Source organism: Trematomus bernacchii, unplaced genomic scaffold (genome assembly GCF_902827165.1).
Source record: "Trematomus bernacchii unplaced genomic scaffold, fTreBer1.1, whole genome shotgun sequence".
Classification (NCBI taxonomy): Eukaryota; Metazoa; Chordata; class Actinopteri; order Perciformes; family Nototheniidae; genus Trematomus; species Trematomus bernacchii.
In genome coordinates this window covers 915,698-942,457 of record NW_022987723.1, presented here as the reverse complement: position 1 = coordinate 942,457, position 26,760 = coordinate 915,698, and the positions used below count along the sequence as shown (strand labels likewise).

The 26,760-nt window shown below is 39.8% G+C and overlaps 1 protein-coding gene across 4 annotated transcripts; it reads right to left on the bottom strand.

Moving 5' to 3' along the window:
- Positions 1–2,992: 2,992 nt before the first annotated feature.
- On the bottom strand, positions 2,993–19,346 carry LOC117493799. Of its 4 annotated transcripts, none has more exons than XM_034144383.1 (13): positions 19,046–19,346; positions 17,968–18,030; positions 15,248–15,399; positions 12,058–12,233; positions 11,825–11,930; positions 10,648–10,777; positions 8,810–8,906; positions 8,360–8,517; positions 6,836–7,749; positions 5,686–5,861; positions 5,451–5,556; positions 4,601–4,730; positions 2,993–3,668 (listed from the first exon to the last, which is right to left on the bottom strand). In XM_034144383.1, the coding sequence occupies exons 3-13, from the start codon at positions 15,353–15,355 to the stop codon at positions 3,598–3,600; spliced, it is 2,172 nt and encodes a 723-aa protein (XP_034000274.1). In that variant the 5' UTR covers positions 15,356–15,399; positions 17,968–18,030; positions 19,046–19,346; the 3' UTR covers positions 2,993–3,597. The 4 variants fall into 4 exon arrangements, with proteins under 4 accessions (XP_034000274.1, XP_034000275.1, XP_034000273.1 ...); XM_034144384.1 differs by having other exon boundaries at positions 15,248–15,396; positions 19,046–19,345; XM_034144382.1 differs by lacking the exon at positions 17,968–18,030 and having other exon boundaries at positions 19,046–19,345.
- Positions 19,347–26,760: the final 7,414 nt, after the last annotated feature.

Here is a 26,760-nt window from a genome sequence, read left to right as displayed (position 1 = left end):
GCGGTCCTACGACGCTGGTTATCAACTCGGTAAATCAACCCAGGGGATGTTTCTTAATGTCGAGGACGCATCCTTGGTAGGACATGTCCTTCCGAGTCAGGTCCTACAGAGGCTAGGCAAGAATCCTTCCTAGCATTCAGAGAACGAAGAATGGAACAGACTAGCAAGTGTGCAGGTGTGCGTCATATGCAAGGCCCCGTCTTACATTGAGCGCAATTTGTTTGAAGACTCATAACTGATTTTGCGAAGATCGAAGATGGTACTTGAGTAAACTGTATTTTGTAAAATGATCATCTCTCCAGGACAGAAACACTAAACTAACATAAAACGTTTCTCCTTCTGTTTGCAGCCATTGAAAAAGTCCTGGATGATAAGCAGCCATAAAGAAAATCATTAAAATCACCATCAACCAATTCAATAACATTTGTATTCATATATCATACTTGATGTCTGCAAACCTTTTTTTAAACATATTGGTGCACATTGTAGCATAAACCATAAATATCAACAAAAGAGGCAAAGTCAAAACAAGGTTCATTTTAATTATTTAGGTGCAAAATGCTCTAAGGTCTCATTCACACCTAATAGTCCGCTTCTCTGGTGCGCACCAGAAGACAGTTTGTTACATTGTTTCATTTTTCAGAAGGTTCGGTTTGCGTTCACACGGGTAAAACTCAAACGGCCTATAAACTGTAAACACAAGTCATGTGCACATTTACTACGCCACTGAACATACTTACATTTAAATGTGTGCTGCCTGGATTCAGCCATTTTCCGCCAAAGATTTTGGAAATTGGTCCGTGTGCAAAGAATTGTGGGTAATTTAAGACCGCCGAGGAACCACATGAGCAGCCTCGAAATTTCCCGCAACGAAGGACTCAGTCCTCGGTAGAATTCCAAGGATCCTGTACATTGGAACAGTCCTTCAGCGGGATTCGATGACTATCCTTGAAATAGTGGCTCTGAAGGATCCTTCCTTGACATTAGCCGCTTTCAAACCAAGTACTTTGCGGTACTTAGTTCCCGGTACTTAATTCCCCCGAACTCTTTAGTTCCTGCAAACTGTCCTAGTAGATCGTGTTCACACCGGAATAAGTCCCTGAGGGAGGAGTTACTGCAAATTGAAGCCGCTGACGTCACTTCTTCTTCTTCTGCTTTGGGTTTACTGGCAGGAAAACACCTTCACCACGTCGAATGCAATAGCAATGCTGTTTTTTCTTTTTGTGTTGCCATAAGTTAGTCCTCTCTCCGTTTGGTGCGCTGGGCTAATGCTAATGCTAATGCGAGCTAAATAAAATGGCAGCGTCACAGAACTTTTCAGAGTTTTACGAGGCGTGGTTTTCAATTCGCCAGCCAATCAGAAATGTTAGTGTGGCCGACACCCACGAACCTTTTTCTCCCCAGGAAAGTCCCCTGCTCTCTAGCAGGAAATATCTCGGGGTGAAAAGGCTTGTGCAAACTAGGGACTAGGCCCAGATCCTTTTTAGTGTGAAAGCAAAATCCCAAGAACTATCAGAACTATTCCTGGAAAAGTACTCGGTCCGACCGGCCCACTTCGGTACCGGCCGCCACCGGGAAAACTCCCGGTATTCCCAATGGCCAGTCCGCCCCTGGTGTTCAGCATAAGTTACCATGGAGATCTACCCCGGTGAGAAGTGAACCAGCGTCGTAGGACCGGAAACCCAGAGTTAACCCTGAAGTTACCTCGCTAACCGAAAATCCTGCTTCGTAGTACACGTGACTCACGTGACTTTTAGCAGTAATACTCCGTGACGTGAGAAGAAAAAGTTTTGCACTTGTAAAAGAAAATGTAATGCGTTTGTTTGATAGATAAGTTTTTTATTTGCAAAACTAAATGCATTAGTTTGTAGATGGTGTTTTGTATTTGCAAACCACACTGTGTTTGTAAGTGAATCATAAGGCATTGTAAAAGTTTGTTTGTGGAGTTGTTGGCAGGAAATTAGCTCCATAGTTTGTTCTGTTTTGCACATCCTTCTATTAATATCTTTGTACACTCCGGCACTAAACTGTTTTATTCTAGATATAATTTACAGTATCTTCTTGATATTTTCTATTCTATATTTCTAGCATTGACCTTCTACTTTCCCCCTATTTTGTATGTACTCTTAATATTAAAATGTTTTCATAAAATATAACACATTCAACCAAAACATGCAGCAGACCTTAGGCAGGCAAGGCAGGTTTATTTATATAGCACCTTTCAACACAAGGCAATTCAAAGTGCTTGAAAGACATTAAAGGTCCCATGTCATGCTTTTCCGGTTATTACCCGTCCCCTTGTGTGTTATGTAGCTTTTTCTGCATGTAACGCCTCTGCAAAGTCACAAAACCCTCAAAGTACACCCTGTAGCGAGTAAAACTCTAACACAGAACGTGCTAGTGGAGCCTCGAAACTGGCGCTTGCACTAATAGCGCCGCATAAGCGCATAGAGGTGCGCCGCTTTTGCGCTTCTGATGAGGCCCCCTCCGTGAGGAAACGACACCAGTAATACAGCTCACACTGCAACGTCCCGCCAACACGGCACTCAGACCCCACGCAGCATTCTCATATGTTTGTCATTACTGGTGTCATTTTCTGGTTGCTAACAAACGCCATTGTAACACATAAAATACATACATGAATACACATACTATACAGAGATGCTGTATGAGAAAACCAATGTGATTTTGGAACATTGAACAATGTAAATCTATTCTAGTATACCTCAACAATGGAATTATGATCAGTGGAAATGGCCATGTCATGGGACCTTTTAAGAAAAAGGCATTTAAAAACAGTCATTAAAAAGCAACACAATCGACCTGCATTGCAATTACTCTAAACGTGTAATAAGTAAGGGATAATGTGCAGCGAGGCCTTCATCGTGATCAGCCTGTCGGGTGTTATTTTACCCATAATGACCAAGTTGCTGAACATTATCCCGCTTATTACGAGGCCACATTCTCAACAAAGTAACGACATGACTCCCAATATTAATTGAAATGCTTTTATTGATTTATTTTTTCCTCTGGTCTTCTAGCCTTAAAGTTTGATGTCCATCATGTTGTGATCTTGGCTGGGCGGCAATTTAACGATTTTCTCTTGACTCTGATTTGTGAATCTGATTTGTTAGTTGCTATGGATGGGGTCTCGGAATAGCATTGGTTTCAAATGTAAGTTTTCGCTATCTTAGGGTCTAATTCTCCCCCAATAATAATGGTTTTATTGTCAAGAGGGCTATAGTTAAAAAAAAAAATGCATGAAGTTCCCCTTAAAAACCACAGCCCTGGTCTGTAGGGGTGCCATGGTCTATCATGTGCATGGCTGGTACATGGTGTGCCAGTTCTGTCGTTCAGACTTGTCACCGTTCTCCTGCTAAAAGTCACTCTCTAGTTCTGCTGGGTTCTATTGATTTCTTCACTGGTTTGAGACAAGTGGCCCTATTGGTGACACCTCCCTTTGTAGCCAGACTTTACCACAGCAGAGTCGAGTTTCTTTCTTTAGGCCTGAACAGCTCCACAGTCAGGTGTATCCAGGATGGTGTCTCTGCTCCTCCAATTGCAGCTGGTGTAGACAGGAGCACTTGGTAGGGACCCTCACACTTGGACGAATGCCAGGTTTTCCTCTTCATCACTCAGATGAAGACCCACTGTCCTGGTCTCACTGGCTGTGTGGGGGAACAACAACACTTGTGATCTCTTTTCATCTCAACATTTTAGCCATATTTTCTACTGTGTTTTCTCCAATGTTTTTATCTTCTCTTAAAAATTATTTTGGCTCTGGCAGATAATACAGATATTTCGGTTCAGGTGTTTTTACTCTTTTTGGTCTAAACTGTCCCTGAGGATTTATAGAATAATTATTATAAAATAAAAGTGTTTTCTTCAGTAGTTTGTTAGCTAATGCTACTAACACCTTTTGAATAACATTCAACATCTCCCTCCTGTTGAGACATATATGGCTCAATATAGCTAGATATCGAAATAGGCTTCTGGGCTTCCCATAGGCTTACATGTGTGCATAGATGTGTTCCATAGTATCTTATCTAATGTGTTTAGTTCCAAATATCTAATTCTTTGTCCAATGTTCCGGTGTTATCATTAAGGTCGGTGTCTTTGTCGTCAGAGTCTGAAAACTCATTTAATATACTCCCTCCGTGTGTGTGTTGTGTGTGTGTGTGTGTGTGTGTGTGTGTGTGTGTGTGTGTGTGTGTGGGTGTACATGACCTGATTAAGAACATTCAGTATTTTCCCAACATGTATAAATTAACTTTAGCCTGACTACTCCGTAATACGTTATTATTAGCCAACTACTCTCGCTAGCTAAACTTACAAGACTAACTAAACTTCCTGTTAACTACTAGCAAGACAACGCAACACATTTCAGCCAAGGTGCTAAAGCTTGTTCGACTCAAATACACATACAAATATCACATTATCTTGTATCCTATTGTATCAATCAATCAATCATCTATAAATTGTAGAAATGAACACAATTCGTTTTGAAATGATTTTATAGTATAAAAGCACTTCTTAAAGGAAAGTTGGGTTGAACATTTATAATCCAACATTTAAATGTGTATGTGCTTGTGTTTCATACCTTCCACATGGGGCTGTATGATTGCAGCCAGTTGTTGATCTATCTTCTGCAGTATCTCATGCAGCTCACGCAGATTGGTGTTCGACAGAAAACCAATCTTTTCCATTTCAGCAAACACATCCAGTGCTGTCTGCAATTAACAGAGGAGAAATCCTGAAATTATTATTATGACTTCAGTAGTAGTATTGTTGCAGTGCACAAAAACAATCAAACTATATAAATACACAGTAAAAATGTTCCAAGAAGTCAGTATTCATCTCCAGCGCTTTCGAGCGGCAATGGCCGGTGTCAGTACCATATGTGTTCGCCCTACCATGGGTGTTTCTCAATCGCGAGTACGCTTGCTTGGTAGCACATGTCTGCCGAGCATCTTGCTTCAGAAGCGAGGCAAGAATACTTCCTGGCATTTGGAAAACAAAGGCCGTTTCTCAATCGCGAGGATATTGGCTTCCAAGCCAATATTTCAAGGATGCTACGTCATCGAGTGCCGCCGAAGGACTGTTCCAATCTCCAGCATACTTGGAATTCCACCAAGGCCGCGTCCTTGGTTTGGGGGAAATTTCGAGGCTGCACATGGGTAGACTTCGCGTCCTTAAAATCCCCACAATGCTTTGCGCACGGACCAATTCCCCCAAATCTGTGGCGGAGGATGTAAGGCGGGGCCTCTCATATGACGCACACCTGCTCACTTGCTAGCCTGTTCCACATTATTCAGAGGGCTATCACAATATATTGTCATGCATTTCTTTATTATCAATGCATGTGTATTTGTTTTATCTCCCCCCAAATAATAGTAAATAGCAGCATTTTAATATTGTGGTTTATCATGATTATCTGAGTTTGTTCTCACCTTGCATGCCTCAATTTTGTTTCTGCCCAGCTTGTCACTCAAAAAGAACTTCAAATCTTCAAAATGTTTCACAGTCATGTCCGCATAGATTTTGTACAGCACCACCCTGACAGAAAGAGGAGTATAGTGAAACACAAACAGCAGAAACAACCAGACACATTTAGGATACAGACTTTGCCGAACAAACTGTACTTTTGTAATCCTGTTATTTCCCCCGGTTACTGTAAATATGTACCTGTATTCTGACAGCACGGGATTTGCGTTGGTTTCTTCTGGTCGCCTGCTGTCCGTCTCCAGGAGGCGGAGGAGATCGGGTCGCCGGATGGTTTGGAGCAGCTGACGGAGGTAGGAATAGTCCTTCAGCAGACCTTGTTCTTCTAGTGTCACAAAGAGCCTTTTTGCATCATTGATCTGTGTTAGAACAACAGAGAAACACAAAAATAAACTTTGGAGAAAAAGATGCAACAGCTGAGAAAGTTGTCTTAGCTAATGATTGAAGATAAGTTATGGACCCAAAGGAGCTTCTCACAGTGTTTATTTTAGTAAAAAGCAAGTGAAGTGGGGGTTTGCAGGTAGAGAAATAATTTTTCGCTCAAAAATTAATAAATGTTTACTGTGTCTCTACTTCTTTAATTTGTGTTGAATATGAAGCATTTTGTGGATTTTGCTTGATGAAGCTGACATTATTATATTAAAGTCATTATCAATGTTAAAATGAAAAAACTATTTGCAAATATTTTACAATTATAAAAAAAAGCCAAAAGTGTCCATAGTTAGGGGTCAATAAGACAACTTTTCCTCAGAAGCAGGGTTGAGACAAGTGGAGGAAGTGCACAGATCCAATACTTAAGTCAAATCACTTATACCACATTGTAAACATTGAAAGAAAAAGTTGGGCATTGACAAAGTTACTGATTAAGTGTTAAAGTACTCACTAAAGAAAAAGGTCCCCTGTCATTGTTGTAAAAATCATGTAAATGTAAGAAAAAAAAGACCTGGATTTACAAAATACGATAAGGCCGGTTTATTTGTCTTATTTCATTCATACTTTATGCAAAACATGAAGTTTGGATTCTTAAGTAAATGTATGGACAAACTTAATAAAAGGATATATCAAAAAGTGTATTATTTCCTCAATGTTCCTGTTTTTGTTATTGCAGTTCTGTATACATTTCTCTGCAATCATCTTAATTTGTAGCGTAAATAATGCTGTCAGACAAATAGAGTGTAGTAAAATACCATAATTCTCTCTGAAATGTAATAAGTGACAAGTAGAAAGTGGCATGAAAATAAATTACTCAAGTACAGTATCTACAAATCGTATTTAAGTACAGTACTGTTCTGAGTTACATTCCACCTCTGAGTATCAGATAAGTTGAGCTCACCCCCTCCAGGCGTTTAATGTTGACCACATCCCGAGACAGGAAGATGAGAGCTTTCACCTCGGAGGACACCAGCTGCTCATCGATGTGATAAAGCGTCAGTCTCTCCACCCTGATCACCATATCATCTAAAAGGTCTACCTGCGTGACTGGACTAATAGTTGTCATAATTTTGAAATTCTTCAATCTACCGATTAATCTTTCAATGGGTATTCTCACGTTAGAAGAACGCCTTGATGTGTCCACTTCTTGCGCAGAGAGCTTCTTCTTAACTTTGGTCAAATTAGGGATCTTAAGGGTGGCAAATGTATCTCTGATGGTAAAACCACGATCAGCTCTTATCTTATCATTTCGCTCAAGGTAATAAAATCCAATAATTTGTTTATCAGAATCCCGCCCACCCCAATCTGGTGACAGAAAAGTAATGGCTCCTGCAGGTGACATGCCAACCAAAGACTTAACAGTGTTGTGGCTTTTATAAGTCGAATATGTCTGTGCTCTGGAGGTAAAATGTGTGAGTTTGTTAATAAAATTCTCTTTGCAGTCAATAATGCGCCTGCAACGTTTGTATTTAGGTCTAAAATATTTTGGCATATTCTTTAAAATTGCATGCTTGCTTGGCCACTTGAGAGGTTCTAAAGTCTCAGACATAACAAGGAGCCAACTTCTCAACCTTTTTGAGATGTTACATTCTGTGACATTAAATATGAATGTAATATCTTTGTTGCTAAGCCCTAACCAGAGTTTCATTTTGCTCTTGATAGAGCTAAAAAAATGGGTGTTTCTGGATGTCTCTTTTAGTTCCTCATTTTGAGATCTGAGTTTGTCATTCTCTGAACGCAGGCTGACATTCTCTGCAGAAAGTTGGCGGTACTCGAGTTTGAGGTCATCATGGAGAACCTTCGGGACCGTGGCTTCTGAAATAGAGATTAAATTGGAGTTTAAACCACTTCAATTCTAAAAGATGCATCTGATCGCTATAATTATTGGACATATGTTTTTAGACTGTATGTGCTAAAGAAAATAATGTTCAACTTCAAACACAACACAGTCCTGCTGGATTGGATAAATGTATAGTGTAGTGTACAAATGTCTAATAGTAACTGCCCTGTAGGAGCCATTTAGGGGTGGTGTTGTTATGTCAGTTTACTTTATTTATATTTTATACTGCAATACTATTTTGAACACTTGGTGGCGGTGTTTAGCTGCACCGGGTGTATAAAGGGGTCACGGGTGACAGGAAATGATGAGGACACAGGAGGAAGAGAGCATACCGATTCCACCAGCCCGGCAGATGCTAACCACAACCATATAATTTAAACCTTGGTATGTAAACGCTAAATAAACATCATTATAAACTGCACCAAAGGACCGGAAAGTCATCTGTTTGTGTCTACGTCTGGATCACTCTCCAGCCCTCCTTTGAAATGGCAAAGGATATAGGACATTGGAAGAATAAAATTGCCATTACAAGAATAAAATTGCCATTACATGCCCTATTTCAGTTATGATATTTGAAGTCCTTACCAGTGCAAGGACCAGCACAATGCTCCATTCTGCAGTCATCTGAAGACAGGCAAGCGACTGCTGATTCCGATATAACCTCATCAGTGGCTTTTGTGGACTGGTGTGCATTCTCTGGTGGTCTGGGGGTATTTTCATCTCTTTTTTTCTTTCTCTTAAATCTGATACCAACAGAAGAGAACAAGCAGTTAATACCAAAACAGTTCATTGAGCAACAATAAGCTTAGGCCAAAGATTTGTATCAGGTCCCCAAATCAAGTCAAGTGTTAATCACATAGCATGCCTCAAAGGGCCTTCCAAGACAATGCAACATAACAGAAACGATCTGGTCTAAGAAATATCTTCCAAAAAAAAAATGCCACATTAAATTACTTTCCATACCATATCTGCATGTCGATGCATGCTATGCGACCCCAATGAGCAGCTAAATAAGGTGAAAGTGACTATACTTACCTCTTAAGTTTATCGCCTTTGATGACATCAGACAGGATTGAGAAGAAAATGACAGACTGGGCAAAGTTGGGACTGTTGAAGTCCATGGATACCTCTCCTGTAAAAATAAAGTTTATCCTGGTGATTGACAATACAATATAGTGTATACATTTACTTTAGCCTGACTACGCCGTAATACGTTATTATTAGCCAACTACTCACGCTAAGCTTACAAGACTAACTAAACTTCCTGTTAACTACTAGCAAGACAACGTAAAACATTTCAGCCAAGGTGCTAAAGCTCGTTCGACTCAAATACACATACACAAATCACATTATCCTGTATCCTATTGTAGGTTAAGAATACAACCCAATAATTATATCAATCGCCGTTTGTTGTTGTGAGCTAACCCAAGTGATGACTGATTTTAGCGTTACCAGAGGCCTCTACTACGAAGCCGGATTTTCGCTTAGCCGGCTAACTTCAGGGAAAACTCGGGGGTTTCCGGTCCTACGACGCTGGTTCTCTTTTTAGCGGGCTAGATCTCCATGGTAACTTATGCTGAGCGGCTAACCTCCTCGGGAGGAGGTTAGGTTGCAGGCTAAGAGATCAACTCAGTGAAAGCACCGTCTGCTGACCAATCAGAGCTCAGTGTGCGGAGTTTAAAGCGATCAATTCATATTACAGGAGAAAGGAAATACAGAAAGACGGCCGCCAAAAATCAACAGACTGTGTGAACGTGACAATGAATAGAATATCCCCTCCCATCTTCAGAGCAATCTGACTATTATAACATTAGCGTTAAGAAAGCTTACTTAAATATCTGCCACAACATAAGTAACCGGATCAAAGTAACATTAAGTACAGTCCGCGGCACTGTGAGTGCAGACGGCGATGTGTCCCATTATCATTCATATCATATCACACTCACAGTGTCACATACTGTATGCAGAAGTATTATTTTAAGCAACACATTAAGTTGACGAAACACTCAAGTCAAATTCTCCTAATTAAAGTCAGATCCACTCGTGTCTTGGACGGGGCAGTGATTTCATGAACCTGTTAATGTACGCATTCAAACACTTTTTCTTTTACCAGCTGTATTCACCTTGCAGGTGCAGCTATGTGGCTTTTATCCTGGATAAAGTGTTTAAGTCATGGATGTTTAAAGTTTAACTTCTTCATATTTGACTAATATTAAAGTTCACTTTTCATTCAGGAAGTATGACGCTGCGCTGTCAGTACGCTTGTCCATGTTTGAGATTGGTCGAATGCTCCAAATACCACCCCTTTCATGTGAACGCGCACCTAACTAGATAGGACACGGCTGGCTTGAGCGATCCACTTGATAACCAGCGTTGTAGGACCGCTTAGTGAGAGCGCGTATGTTTTGGATTAGGCCAACCGGCTAACTCAAACATATCCAGGTTAGGTTGAACCGGCTTCGTAGTACAGGCCTCTGATATGAAATGCAAGCTGCAAAGTAGGGCATTTTGAATTAGGTCCTCGTTCCAGTCGGTTCTTCGGAGGGCTTGTAACCGAAGACGTCTGCGGTTAGCATTAAAAGGAGTGTGCTTTGATGGTATTCGGTAAGAATTAAGAAATCTGTTAACAGATTTATGATTCTGGCATCCCACAGCACAACACGACATGTTGCAGGAAGTCTTTTGCAACCGACATGCGCAGTTGAACCTACGTGACGTCAATGTGATGTAGGGTGATACTTCGTCTATAAATTGTAGAATGAACACAATTCGTTTTTGAAATGATTTTATAGTATAAAAGCACTTCTTAAAGGAAAGTTGGGTTGAACATTTATAATCCAACATTTAAATGTGTATGTGCTTGTGTTTCATACCTTCCACATGGGGCTGTATGATTGCAGCCAGTTGTTGATCTATCTTCTGCAGTATCTCATGCAGCTCACGCAGATTGGTGTTCGACAGAAAACCAATCTTTTCCATTTCAGCAAACACATCCAGTGCTGTCTGCAATTAACAGAGGAGAAATCCTGAAATTATTATTATGACTTCAGTAGTAGTATTGTTGCAGTGCACAAAAACAATCAAACTATATAAATACACAGTAAAAATGTTCCAAGAAGTCAGTATTCATGTCCATGAACATTTCCATATAATTTATCAAGGGGGCGTAACAAGTCTGACACGTATTCACTACGTCATCCTGGGAGTTTCCCTTTCATCGAGGGCCTACTACATACCTGCCATGGCCCAGCCCAAAATGACGCGCTACATCGGTAATTGTGAAACCATTATTCCTACTCCCCCAAAGCAATAAATACTAGTTATGAAATACGGCTTTTTATTTATTTAAACTCTTTCACACCCAGAACCTCGAGTAGTCAGTAACATTCAAAATAAAAATGGTAAGTGCAACATTGTGCAAATGTGAAAATCTGAGTATTTCTATTCCATTTCTATGTAATTACTGCTATATTTTACTATATTTTTTATTATTTTTAATGTTATTATAGTTTTCTTAAAACAGTTCTCTATCTGTGTTTTTTATTCTTGTTTTACTTTTATGTACGCACCATGACATCAAGTCAAATTCCTCGTACGTGTCAACCTACCTGGCAATAAACCTGTTTCTGATTCAAAATAGGAATTATATAATATATTTATATGGAATTAAGAAATAACTCCAGTGTAAATAGCAGATCTAACTCAAAAGGTGTACCCTATGTCTAGAAGACAGTTGTTGATTGATAGTAAGTCTAATGGATTGTATCGGATTATACTTTTTGTTTTCCCCCTGTGTAGCACACATTATTCAGAGGGCTATCACAACAGCTTTGTCGATGGGGTTTAGCTTAGTGTCGGAAACTTGTTCTATGCCAATAATTAAGAAATCATGTAATAATAAAGTAAAAGATCCTCAATTTTCTCTTTCCAGTTTGTCATGCATTTCTTTATTATCAATGCATGTGTATTTGTTTTATCTCCCCCCAAATAATAGTAAATAGCAGCATTTTAATATTGTGGTTTATCATGATTATCTGAGTTTGTTCTCACCTTGCATGCCTCAATTTTGTTTCTGCCCAGCTTGTCACTCAAAAAGAACTTCAAATCTTCAAAATGTTTCACAGTCATGTCCGCATAGATTTTGTACAGCACCACCCTGACAGAAAGAGGAGTATAGTGAAACACAAACAGCAGAAACAACAGACACATTTAGGGATACAGACTTTGCCGAACAAACTGTATTTGTAATCCTGTTATTTCCCCCGGTTACTGTAAATATGTACCTGTATTCTGACAGCACGGGATTTGCGTTGGTTTCTTCTGGTCGCCTGCTGTCCGTCTCCAGGAGGCGGAGGAGATCGGGTCGCCGGATGGTTTGGAGCAGCTGACGGAGGTAGGAATAGTCCTTCAGCAGACCTTGTTCTTCTAGTGTCACAAAGAGCCTTTTTGCATCATTGATCTGTGTTAGAACAACCGAGAAACACAAAAATAAACTTTGGAGAAAAAGATGCAACAGCTGAGAAAGTTGTCTTAGCAATGATGGAAGATAAGTTATGACCCAAAGGGAGCTTCTCACAGTGTTTATTTTAGTAAAAAGCAAGTGAAGTGGGGTTTGAAGGTAGAGAAATAATTTTCGCTCAAAAATAATAAATGTTTACTGTGTCTCTACTTCTTTAATTTGTGTTGAATATGAAGCATTTTGTGGATTTTGCTTGATGAAGCTGACATTATTATATTAAAGTCATTATCAATGTTAAAATGAAAAAACTAGATATTTTACCATACAACATTTGTTTTGTAGTCAATGTAGCAAATATTTTACAATTATAAAAAAACGCCAAAAGTGTCCATAGTTAGGGGTCAATAAGACAACTTTTCCTCAGAAGCAGGGTTGAGACAAGTGGAGGAAGTGCACAGATCCAATACTTAACCTGTTTAGCCCTGAGCCTGTTTTTCAGGTCTCAGGCTCGAAAATGACATTCCCAGAACAAATGACCATATCTTCCCTTCTAAAAGGGTTAAATTAATAATCTTTTTTCTCAAAGTAATGATAAACCTGTGAGTTGGATGTAGAAAAGTCAGAACAATATAGATGTTTTTTATTTTAAAGAAAATTCAGATTTTACATAGTAAAAAACTGTAAATTATAGTGTCCGTCCAATTTTTTTTTTTACTTATAGTGAAAACTACCCTTGGATGATGGTAAGGTAGACTAAAAGCTTTACGAATCCAGTACCCTGTATCAAGATTGATGTAAAACAAGTGACATTTGACCTTTTTAGAGAGGTTCAGCAAAAAAAACTCCACCTCTGAGGTGATTTGGGTGGAAATGGGGGGTTTTACCGTTTCTCTGGAACCCATTGGTCATTGACATCTCTTTCTGACCGTTAGAGCAAATAGAATCGAAGGGGGGTTTTCACATAGACTCCAACGTTAACACAAAAAGGTGGGGGCTTTGCGCATGTAGTTTTGCATGAGTGAAGCTATCTCTCGCTCTGACATCTAGAAATGGAAAAGCAGTCTTTTTGCTCATGGATTATCAGAAATCATTTCAAAGGGACACAGACACATTGGATTAACCTATGGATTAACTTCAGCCGCGTTTTTATCGTTTTAATGCCATTGAAGACCACTTTTGAGCAGACTACGACACAAGGTAACCATGTTAGCATTTTTAGCTACCTAGCGCCACATGTTTTGATGTCGGTTTTTGTTTATAAAGTCGCGATTTCGTATAACTGAGTGATAATGAGGCTACCCTTCGATTCTGTGTCACCTCACGATGTGAAACGATGTCATGGATGTGCAGAAAAGATAAATAATAAGGTTTTGTGAGTGAATTTCGGTGCAGTAATCTGTTAGCATTTTTCGCTCGTTGCTAATTCAGAGGCTCGGCGTTAGCATTGTGGGTTTTATTTTGAAAAATAAATAAAAATGATCAGTTAGATGAGTTTCTTCCCGTTACATGGATATAAAACATTCATAGATTATTAAATGAACATGCCCTCAGACACTGTTTCCTGCAAGATGTTGTGGCAGTGCCCCGGTACCGGGGTCTCTCGGGCTTAACAGGTTAAAGGGGACCTATCATGCAAAATGCACTTTTGTACGTCTTTTATACATGAATATGTGTCCCAGGTGTGTCAGGGAACTTACCAAGTGTCAGAAAACACAACCCAAAAAGGGGTGCTCCGCCTATATGGGCAACTCTCCACCTATCAGGGGAATGAGAGACCGCTCATGTAGTACATATGCCAGGCCTGTAAGTGGCGCTGTAGTCTGCCACAAAAGCAGAACCAGCCCTTGCAAAAACAGGGCTGGAAAAGAGGAAATAGAGCGAAATGAGGCATGGCTAAAATGCATGATCTGTTTGGTATTTTGAAAAAAAAACTTAACAGACATGTTTTATATAGGTATGGCCCTACAATATATGTTTGAAATATAGCATGATAGGTCCACTTTAAGTCAAATTACTTATACCACATTGTAAACATTTGAAAAAAAAAATTCGGCATTGAAAAAGTTACTGAAGTAAAACTATGAAAGTGTAATAGGGAAAACATAATTAAAGTGGACCTATCATGCTATATTTGAAACATATATTGTAGGGCCATACCTATATAAAACATGTCTGTGAAGTTTTTTTTTCAAAATACCAAACAGATCATGCATTTTAGCCATGCCTCATTTCGCTCTATTTGCTCTTTTCCAGCCCTGTTTTTGCAAGGGCTGATTCTGCTTTTGTGGCAGACTACAGCGCCACTTACAGGCCTGGCATATGTACTACAGCGTCTCCAGCGCTTTCGAGCAGTCTCTCATTCCCCTGATAGGTGGAGAGTTGCCCATATAGAGCACCCCTTTTCTGACGTCAGAAAAATTCAAATAATAATCCCCGTTTTTAGAGATTTGGGTATGGAGGAAAAGAGAGAGGGTTGTGTTTTCTGACACTTTGTGAGTTCCCTGACACACCGGGGACACATATTCATGTATAAAAGACGTACAAAAGTGCATTTTGCATGATAGGTCCCCTTTAAGTATTAAGTGTTAAAGTACTCACTAAAGAAAAAGGTCCCCTGTCAATCATGTAAATGTAAGAAAAAAAAGACCTGGATTTACAAAATACGATAAGGCCGGTTTATTTGTATTATTTCATTCATACTTTATGCAAAACATGAAGTTTGGAATTTTAAGTAAATGTATGGACAAACTTAATAATAAAAAGATATATCAAAAAGTGTATTATTTCCTCAATGTTCCTGTTTTGTTATTGCAGTTCTGTATACATTTCTTGCAATCATCTTAATTTGTAGCGTAAATAATGCTGTCAGACAAAAGAGTGTAGTAAAAATACAATAATTCTCTCTGAAACGTAATAAGTGACAAGTAGAAAGTACAGTATCTACAAATTGTATTTAAGTACAGTACTGTTCTGAGTTACATTCCACCTCTGAGTATCAGATCAATTGAGCTCACCCCCTCCAGGCGTTTAATGTTGACCACATCCCGAGACAGGAAGCAGAGAGCTTTCACCTCGGAGGACTCCAGCTGCTCATCGATGTGAGAAAGCGTCAGTCTATCCATCCTGAGCCACCAGCTGCAGGCCTGCTGCTCAGCTCACTGCACTGCTAGTAAAGACACAGACACAGGAGGGGGTTAAAAGTAAATTGGGCATTTGTAAGAAGAAACGAGGAAAATAATAAATAACATGAGCATGAAATAATGGCCAATTACAAGCTTTATACTAAATGTGGCTGTAATTATAGAGATTCTTATTTTTTACACCATTAACATATCAGGAAGTACAGTAAGATCATTGTAGACATGGTGTACGAGTGTTCAACACTTATAAAGCCTTTAAATGTTTACTTGTACGCAGTAACAAGTCCCACATCCTGGGAGTTTCCCTTTCATCGAGGGTCTGCTACATACCTGCCATGGCCCAGCCCAACATTTCTTCTTAAAATAGTTCTCTATCTGTGTTTTTAATTTTTGTTTTACTTTTATGTACGCACCATGACATCAAGTCAAATTCCTCGTACGTGTCAACCTACCTGGCAATAAACCTGTTTCTGATTCTGATTCAAAAAAGGAATTATTTAATATATTTATATGGAATCAAGAAATAACTCCGGTGTAAATAGCAGATCTAACTCAACAAAAGGTGTACCCTATGTCTAGAAGACAGTTGTTGATTGATAGTAAGTCTAATGGATTGTATCGGATTATACTTATTTTTTCCCCCGTGTAGCACACATTATTCAGAGGGCTATCACAACAGCTTTGTCGATGGTTTAGCTTAGTGTCGGAAAATTATGAGCAGGGGTGAGCAGTCAACTTCCTCAGGCAGGTACTTTAAACAATAACAAATATATTTTAATGTGTATTTGTGTGATATATATTGGTTCATTAATAATAATACCCCTTTTCATCACTTTATTTTGTTCATGATTTTTTTTTTTTTTTTTTTTTTTTTTTTTTTTTTTTTAAATTGTACTGTTTATGTTGTTATAAGAATATCCAAACAACAGTCTTGCCATATGAATTGATTTATTTTTCTCTGGTTTTGCAGTTTGATTTTCTTTTCCAATAGTATACTTATTTTTATAATGAAAAAAGTGATGCAGAACAAGTGGAGACGAGTCCCGGAATTAGAACGATTTTGATCAGAAAGTTAAAATCAGTAAACTCATAAAAGAAAAAATAAGATACATCTTGTGACAGACTTACACAAATACATGTATGAATACATTGTAGCTACTAACATGTATTTATTTGTTACAATTGTATGACTCAAAATAGCTGACAACCTAAATGTAAAACAAATTTAAAAGATAAGGGTGGAAATAAGAAATGTAGCGTTGTAAAAAACAGAATTCCCCTAACAGGACCTTAGCTGCTAAAACCATAAAACTCACGGTGTATGGCGCAGTGACGTCACGGAAAACACCAACCCTTTTCTTTTTTTACTTAAACAAAATAATAAATAAATAAAATAAGTACATTTTGACTTAGTCCTTGATAGCACCACAACTGTAACATAAAGTCAAACCAGTGTAACTTTGACATAATGTTACAGTCAAAGCTTGTTTACCGTTTACATCACGACGCTGAAGTTGGCTTCCGATTCAGAGCTTCCGATTCGGCAGTTAAGGGGAAAGTTAAGGGAAATTTAATTTACAGCGCTGAGCAAACAATCCTCCGTGTTTGAACCTCTTAAATAGCTGCATAGCCGATTTATTTGGACTGGATTATCCCAGAGTCTAAAGATTCTTTATAACACAGTTTGAGATTTGTGAAACCTTAATTCTATTTGTGAAAATCCAAAAAAGGGAGATTTCAGTGCTTTTTTCGCATCGAGACCACATAAGACCAGGTCCTGACTAAAAATTAAAAAAAATGTGTGACCAGTTGGACTCATTAAGGCCATTGTTTCCCTTCATAAGTGCAACTACGGAAGTGGATTGGAGTCTTTCAGAGCCTGTCACAGTTTCAGATCATACCAGTGTAAAGCTATATGTACATTAGTAATCATAGTTTTTCTATGTCAAAAAAAGTATAAACAGCATGCAACAATATCAAAACTTGCTCACTTTATATTTGTGTTGCAAAGGTCATACCACAGTCTGATAAGCATAACTTGTTTAAGAATTCAAAATGCAGCCCCCACTTCAATCCATAAAGCATTCCAAATATATATATATCATGTGCAGTGCTCATTAGTAGCCGTCATCCCATGTAGTTTAAATATACTGGGGCAAGGCAGCGTTACACTGGTGAGTACATGTGAAAGGATTTCAGGAGCCTTTTGCTTCATTTACATAATTTTAGTGGTTTGAGTAAGAGTACTTTTTAGAAATTCTAACAATGTATTTTTTTAAATGTATGAAACTAAAAAAAGTCTCCATACCTGTTAAATAACAAACTAACTTTCTACAAATAAATTCAAGATGTTTTTTAAGATAGACTACATACATGTTCTGAAGCCACTGTGGCCTCAGGATGCTTCCGACACAACATCATAGCTTTAGCCAACGAGCTGCTGGGTCAGGTGAGGCTGCAGCAGCTCTGTGCCCTGATGTGAGCTACATAATCTGTCTTTTGGAGTATGTGGTGTTCTAAGGCTCTGTGCCTGTTAGCATGTTAGCCTAGCTCCTGCTGGGTGACAGACACTGCAGTTTGTGATGGACTCTTACCGCTGATGCACTGGCAGAAAGAAGATAATTGCGAGGCCTGGTCTCCTGAAAAGCAGGTACAGCCTACAAACAAGAGCAGGGAGGAGGAGACGCATGTTGGCACAGTCATGCATTACAATCATAAAGCAGAACAATAAAAACAGTTAGCCAAAAGCAAAGCTGGATCATTTATTAATTGCTGTTAAAGCATAAACAGTTAGAATGCTTTAGTAAGTTTTGCTTTAACTTTAATAAAATGATCCTGTGAGGATAATACGTTAATTTGAAGCAGACTCAGTGTCAGGGTTGGGGGAAAATAGGACCCAAATGCAGTAAAAGGACTAAAAGGTCAGGTAACAAAAAGCGAGCTTTATTTCCCAAAGCTGAATGACAAAAGAAAACAAGGAACAACTTAACATACCAAAACCGGGGGAGTACAAGGAAGGATCAAGACAAAAAACCTCAGGAACAAACATGGAGCGTGACAGGTAGCATGGACAAGAGCAACAGGTATCGACGAGACACGACGACAAACAGACATGGAGCACAGGGGGAAGACAAGATTCCAGTCCAGATTTGATGAGTCTAGGTACAGTATAGTGGTTTTAGATCAGGACCTGGTCTTCTGTGGTCTAGATGCAAAAAAATCACTGAAATCTCCCTTTTTTGTATTTTCACAAATAGAATTAAGGTTTCACAAATCTCAAACTGTGTTATAAAGAATGTTTAGACCCTCTGGGATAATCCAGTCCAAATAAATCGGCTATGCAGCGATTTAAGAGGTTCAAACACGGAGGATTGTTTGCTCAGCGCTGTAAATTAAATTTCCGAATCGGAAGCTCTGAATCGGAAGCTAACTTCAGCGTCGTGTTTAACATCTACACATATATATATATATATATATATACATACATACATACATACATACATACATACATACATACATGCATACATACATACATACATACATACATACATACATACATACATACATACATACATACATACATACATATATATATATATAATAGCTAACATTGGAGTACAGGCTGTGTACATTAGCAAAACACATTAGACAACTTGTGACGTTAACACTTACCACTGTCAGTCTACGTCCTCGAAGCAAAAAATGACTGTAGGGTATTTTAGCTCTGAGCTCAGGATTAGCTGAAAAGAGTTGTGGATGTTCTTTGTTCAAAGTCCATGAGAAAGTAAAAAAAGGAGTGACATCTCAGGAAGTTTTAAAAGAATATTTAATAAAGTAACGTTGTAGTGGATCTGGCAACAACTTATCACAGCTGTGAGGGGAAGAAAGAGACCGGGGTTGCGTTCGAATACTCCAAAAAAACAGCTCCTAAGTTCTAACCCTATCGTCTATTCCTTGACCTCGGAGTGAAACGTCATGGGGTTAAGGGATAGTGGATAGGAGAATTCAAAAGGATTTAGGAGAAGACACTGCGGCACTTTAGAGAATCCGACTGCACTTTCACTATCCGACGTGTTTATGATGCGCCAGCGGAGGTCATAAATGTGCGCCTGCTGCTGTGGGGAAACTATGGAAACTACAGTTTTCTATACAGCGGACTACAACATGGATGTTTAATAAGAACGAGGGACTACTGTAAACTCATCTAGAGACTCTGCACCTGCTCTGATGCTGTTGTTTTATGCTTTATGAACAGGGACAACAGAGAAACATATTCTTCATGACCAAAGTTGGAATTGAAATAAAAAAGGAAAGTGAAACTTATGCTCGTCACCCTCTCCCTCCGGTCCACATTAATACAAATGATCCCAATACGTATGATTGTATGAAAAGATCTTAAAATCAATACAAATGTATTTATTATAAACGTTAGTCCTTAACATCTATCACTGTGTATATCACCATTCAAACATCTTTTAAAAGTTGAACAAACCCCACACAGCTCAGTAAAGACTGTGAAATGTTGACTTTATTTGATCATTTCAGTAAAAACTAACGTTCATATTTCTCTTTTTGATTATAATACTGATGAACGTTCAAAACAAAGCACTTTGGCAACTTACCACATACGTTTTAAATTGCTTAATAAGCACCGTAACTTTATACCGATATCATTTCTCGTTCATAATCGGTTGTTTCCGTGAACGGCCGACTGTTGTGTGACGGCAAATGCTGCGGCCGCAAGGCATTGTGGGGCAGCATTTTCTCCTCTCCTTTCGGTTAGGGAGGTCCAGTGGTTCCTAGGCTAAAGGAGGTTATAAAGGAAGTTTGAAACCTCCTTTCCTTTTAATTTAGAGAATTCGAACGGCACTTATCATGGCTGCCACTCAGGGACTTCCGGGTCATTTCACTCCGTTAGGAAGGTTCCTAAGCTAAATGGACTATTCGAATGCAACCCGGATTTCTCTGTGCATTTGAATCAAGCAGCAAACTCTGGGGAAGAACAGGTGTTATGCCGTAGATTGAAGTCCTGTTCGCGGGGACGAGCAAAGTGACGTCATCGCCTGTATTGAGCGTTCGCCTAGTTTTCTAAGCGGAAAAACGAAAGATACTATTTACTTTCTCTCTTTTGAATGATATATTTCCCATCAGATTAAACAACAAACGGCTGAATAAATAATGTGCATACAATTGCGTGGAGGCTCGTTTTAAGGACACTTTTCAGATCTGTCACAATCTTCGTATTGGAACAAACTTCCGTTTTTGAGTCCACTCTGTTCTGTTCCTCCTTCCTACAGAACAGACAATGACAGGATAATATGTCATTTGTCAGTATAGTCCTATTTTTTAAAACCTTCTCTGTTGTTTAAGTGTCTGATAACCACGAATAGTAAGCAATGATATAACAGTAATTATATAACATATATCAGACACTGTGTTATTTTCAATCAAGCCTAAAAGATTATAATGTGTTCAAACTGGCTTCACTCGCTTTAATTGCTCCTTTGAATGTAATGTTCCTCTGTGGTTTCCTACTCAACACATGTTTGTATTGTAATGCCACTCATATTTTATTTTTTATTGTATTTTAAGGTGACATTGAATGCTTTGAAAGGTGCCCTAAAATAAAGTGTATTATTGATCTTATATCTGTGCCTATATCACACTATTAATGTTCCTTATTTTAGACTAGGTTAATCCTGGTGTCAATAGGGAAGATCTGCACTGTTCTCTACATAACATGTTCAGCAGAGCAGGTATTTCTCCTGCCAGATTTGGAACCCCCCCTATCATTTTGTCCAGGATGGTCATAGACTCACCAAAATCACACTGGTGTTTGCTGTTCCCCTCTAGTTTGTGCTCGCAAAAGCATTTTACTCTGGGCCCAGCAGGTGAAAAACTAAAGAGGGGCTTCCAAATCCGGCAGACCAGGTGCTGCCAGATATGGCACCCCCACTACAACTTTGTCCAGGACAGTCACACTGTCACCAAAAGCACACTGGTGTTTGCTGTTCCCCTCTAGTTTGTGCTCACAAAAGAATTTTACTCTGGGCCCATTAGGTAAAAAACTAAAGAGGGGCTTCCATATCCGGCAGACCAGGTGTTGTAGCTGCCGGATTTGGAAGCCCCCCTATATCTTTGTCCAGGATAGTCACAACTTCACCAAAATCACACTGGTGTTGCCTGTTCCCCTCTAGTTTATGCTCACCAAAGCATTTTACTCTGGGCCCAGCAGGTACAAAACTAAAGAGGGGCTTCCATATCCGGCAGAGAAGGTGTTGTGGCTGGCTGCCAGATATGGAAGCCCCCCTATAATTTTTCACCTGCTGGGCCCAGAGTAACATGCTTTTGTGAGCACAAAGTAGAGGGGAACAGCAAACACCAGTGTGATTTTGGTGAGTCTATGACTATCCTGGACAAAGGTATAGGGGGGCTTCCAAATCCGGCAGCTACAACACCTGGTCTGCCGGATTTGGAAGCCCCTCTTTAGTTTTTCACCTGCTGGGCCCAGAGTAAAATGCTTTTGCGAGCACAAACTAGAGGGGAACAGCAAACACCAGTGTGATTTTGGTGAGTCTATGACCATCCTGGACAAAATGATAGGGGGGGTTCCAAATCTGGCAGGAGAAATACCTGCTCTGCTGAACATGTTATGTAGAGAACAGTGCAGATCTTCCCTATTGACACCAGGATTAACCTAGTCTAAAATAAGGAACATTAATAGTGTGATATAGGCACAGATATAAGATCAATAATACACTTTATTTTAGGGCACCTTTCAAAGCATTCAATGTCACCTTAAAATACAATAAAAAATAAAATATGAGTGGCATTACAATACAAACATGTGTTGAGTAGGAAACCACAGAGGAACATTACATTCAAAGGAGCAATTATAGCGAGTGAAGCCAGTTTGAACACATTATAATCTTTTAGGCTTGATTGAAAATAACACAGTGTCTGATATATGTTATATAATTACTGTTATATCATTGCTTACTATTCGTGGTTATCAGACACTTAAACAACAGAGAAGGTTTTAAAAAATAGGACTATACTGACAAATGACATATTATCCTGTCATTGTCTGTTCTGTAGGAAGGAGGAACATAACAGAGTGGACTCAAAAACGGAAGTTTGTTCCAATTTGTTCCTTAAAACGAGCCTCCACGCAATTGTATGCACATTATTTATTCAGCCGTTTGCTGTTTAATCTGATGGGAAATATATCATTCAAAAGAGAGAAAGTAAATAGTATCTTTCGTTTTTCCGCTTAGAAAACTAGGCGAACGCTCAATACAGGCGATGACGTCACCTTTGCTCGTCCCCGCGAACAGGGCTTCAATCTACGGCATAAAAACACCGGGGTTGCATTCGAATAGTCCATTTAGCTTAGGAACCTTCCTAACGGAGTGAAATGACCCGGAAGTCCCTCAGTGGCAGCCATGATAAGTGCCGTTCGAATTCTCTAAATTAAAAGGAAAGGAGGTTTCAAACTTCCTTTATAACCTCCTTTAGCCTAGGAACCACTGGACCTCCCTAACCGAAAGGAGAGGAGAAAATGCTGCCCCACAATGCCTTGCAGCCGCAGCATTTGCCGTCACACAACAGTCGGCCGTTCACGGAAACAACCGATTATGAACGATAAATGATATCATGAAAGTTACGGTGCTTATTAAGCATTTTAAAACGTATGTGGTAAGTTGCCAAAGTGCTTTGTTTTGAACGTTCATCAGTATTATAATCAAAAAGAGAAATATGAACGTTAGTTTTTACTGAAATGATCAAATAAAGTCAACATTTCACAGTCTTTACTGAGCTGTGTGGGGTTTGTTCAACTTTTAAAAGATGTTTGAATGGTGATATACACAGTGATAGATGTTAAGGACTAACGTTTATAATAAATACATTTGTATTGATTTTAAGATCTTTTCATACAATCATATGTATTGGGATCATTTGTATTAATGTGGACCGGAGGGAGAGGGTGACGAGCATAAGTTTCACTTTCCTTTTTTATTTCAATTTCAACTTTGGTCATGAAGAATATGTTTCTCTGTTGTCCCCGTTCATAAAGCATAAAACAACAGCATCAGAGCACGGTGCAGAGTCTCTAGATGAGTTTACAGTAGTCCCTCGTTCTTATTAAACATCCATGTTGTAGTCCGCTGTATAGAAAACTGTAGTTTCCATAGTTTCCCCACAGCAGCAGGCGCACATTTATGACCTCTGCTGGCGCATCATAAACACGTCGGATAGTGAAAGTGCAGTCGGATTCTCTAAAGTGCCGCAGTCTCTTCTCCTAAATCCTTTTGAATTATCCTATCCACTATCCCTTAACCCCATGACGTTTCACTCCGAGGTCAAGGAATAGACGATAGGGTTAGAATTTAGGAGCTGTTTTTTTGGAGTATTCGAACGCAACCCGGGACGCCAATACGGAAGTGCCACAAACTGCAGTTCATATATTGGCCGATAGGCGATGACTGCAGAAAGGAGCCATTTCCATAGACCCCCATGTTAAAATGCCCAATTTTACAGCAGAAAAAAACATGTTTCTACCCCTGGATGCAATACATATTATTATTGATATAGTTAGATTCCACCTTCATGATTATGAATCTGTGAGTGAATTGTTTTCTAACATGACCCTTTTATTTATATTAGGTCTTAAAGTTTTTGCATTAGGGCGTGGTCACATTGAGTGACAGCTCTGTCAAGTGACTGCTGCTGTTAGCTTCTTGTCTCTCTGCTAGGTGCTCCGTCTCCGTGAAGCTACAGGCTATATAAACCAGTGGATTTGTGAAAACGTTGTGGGTTTGTGAGTAGAGAGAGGTTAGAGACAGAGAGAGATTAGAGACAGCGAGAGAAAACAGTTAGTCAGAAATTAGATAGAAAAAGATCAGAACGTGCGTGAGTGAGTACTGAATGTGATAGAGTGTTGGTCCTTGTGAGTGAAATAGTATTGTGTGTTTAATTAAGTGAGTGATTGTTGTTTGCCTGTGTGTGTGTTTGAGGGAGAGCTTAGTACTAGGGCTACATAGGAGTGAGTGGATCCAACAAAAATGGAGGCAAGACTTGTGAAAGAGGTGATGGATTTCAAACTCCAGAACGTTTTTCCTGAAGGTTTATCAAGCCATCAGAGGTTTGTGATCAAGAGAAGAGCTGAGACCTTCAGGATTAAAGGTAAGAGTGTGTGGCCTTCAGAATATTGTGTGCTATGATAACACTCAATGAATATATAACTATGACATTTCAATACCAGATGGAGAACTGCATTACATATGCAGAAGAAAAAAGGCCTCAGAAGAAGCTGACAAGCTGTTTAAAGAGTTTCACTGCAGCCAACTGGGAGGACATTTTGCTGTAGAGAAAACACACGGTGCCATCATCAAACGGTTTTATTGGCCTGGCATGGTGGAAGACATCCGCAAGTGGGTGAGTTATAAAATAATGAAATAACAGAGAGACCACAAGCTGTACGGGTCAACAATAACACCTCAGACACCCTCATACTGAGCACGGGGGCCCCCCAAGGATGTGTGCTCAGCCCCCTTCTCTTCACTCTGCTGACCCACGACTGCAAACCCACCTTCAGCACCAACCACATCGTGAAGTTTGCAGACGACACTGCAAACAACGCTGATGGGTCTCATCAGCAACAACGATGAGACTAACTACAGAAAGGAAGTGAACCAGCTGGCCCTGTGGTGCCAAAACAACAACCTCTTCCTCAACCTGGAGAAAACAAAGGAGATAGTTGTTGACTTCAGGAGAACCCACCGTCGACCCCCACTCCCCCTGACCATCAACGGCGCTGCTGTGACGCAGGTGACCAGCACCAAATTCCTTGGTGTGACCATCACTGAGGACCTCACCTGGAAAAACAACACCACCGCACTAGCGAAGAAAGCCCAGCAGCGCCTGTACTTCATCCGGAAGCTCAAGCGAGCCGGAGCGTCACCCCCCATAATGCTGTCCTTCTACCGAGGCGCCACCGAGAGCATCCTCAGCAGCTGTATCACGCTGTGGTTCGGAAGCTGCACCGCCGCCGACCGCAAGAGCCTGCAGCGCATAGTGAACTCTGCCGAGAGGATCATCGGTGCCTCACTCCCCTCACTACAGGACATATACAACACCCGCCTCACCCGCAAAGCACTCAGCATTGTGGGTGACTCCACCCACCCCTCCAACAGCCTCTTCAGCCTACTGCCTTCAGGAAGAAGGTTCCTCAGCCTCAGCTCGCGCACCTCCAGGCTGGGCAACAGCTTCCTCCACCAGGCGGTCAGGATGCTGAACTCTCTCCCCTCCCTCCCTCTCTCCCCCTCTCTGACATCTCTCCCCTGAACTCTCCACCCTGCCTCCGACCTTTCTCCCCTGACCCAAATGGTCCTGGACTCTAACCCCCTTAACTCAACTCACTTTTCTGCCCATCTCCGCTGCTACTGCACTGAAACTGTACTTTGAACACTTAAATTATATTATTAACATTTTAAACTGTATACCCCGGTTATCTAGGCCCTTTGTTTTGTTTAATGTATACCATGTTTATCTAGGCCTTTTTTGTTTGATGTATATATGTCACACTGTAGGACTGCGGGAAACGATATTTAGATATTTCTGGATGTACAACATGTAGAATTATTGACAATAAAGCTGACTTTGACTTTGACTTTGAGGTCAATTATACATTATGGTACAAAAGTGGAGCACAGAAAAGTGTATGGTGTGTTTTTTTGTCTTTTCCAGATTGCTGAGTGTCCCCAGTGCCAATCAAAGAGGGCAAGGATCAAAGAAAAGAGGGAGTACACTCCTATTGAGGTACAAGGAAACAATTCCAGCCAGTTTGAGCTTTGGAACATGTGAACTGTGGTTTACTGAAATGCACATTTTCTTTTTTTCTTCTCAGGTAACAGAGCCTCTGGAGCTCATTGGGATGGACCTAGTGGGTAAACTCACAGTAACAGATGGTGGCAATCAATACATTTGTGTCATGGTTGATTATTTCACCAAATGGGCAGAGGCATACCCACTTAAAAGCAAAACAGCAGATGAGGTGACCAATTGTATTCTTGATTTCTTTTACAAATTTGGTGCACCTAAAAGACTGCTAACAGATCAAGGCGGGGAGTTCTGTAATAAGGTATACCCTTGAAGCATCATGACTCCCTATTATGTAACATGTCTGTGCTAAGTTTTTAGTGTGAATGCAAAATTCATAAAAATTCACCAACACATTTTGCAGTTTACAGCATTCATAGGCATTTTCAGCAGGAGATGCATTTTATTGTTTCATTTTTGTCCCAATGTTTCCTTCAAGGTGAACTATAACCTTTGTGAGAGGCTGGAAATCGAAAGAAGCCTGTGTTCCCCATATCACCCACAGA

Coding starts and splice junctions, on each gene's coding strand:
- LOC117493799 (XM_034144383.1), bottom strand. CDS start 15,355: ATGGATAGACTGACGCTTTCTCACATCGATGAGCAGCTGGAGTCCTCC. Junction 7,750..8,359: donor TTGTGCTGGTCCTTGCACTG/GTAAGGACTTCA, acceptor TCTCTATTTCAG/AAGCCACGGTCCCGAAGGTT. Junction 4,731..5,450: donor ACAAAATTGAGGCATGCAAG/GTGAGAACAAAC, acceptor TGTTAATTGCAG/ACAGCACTGGATGTGTTTGC.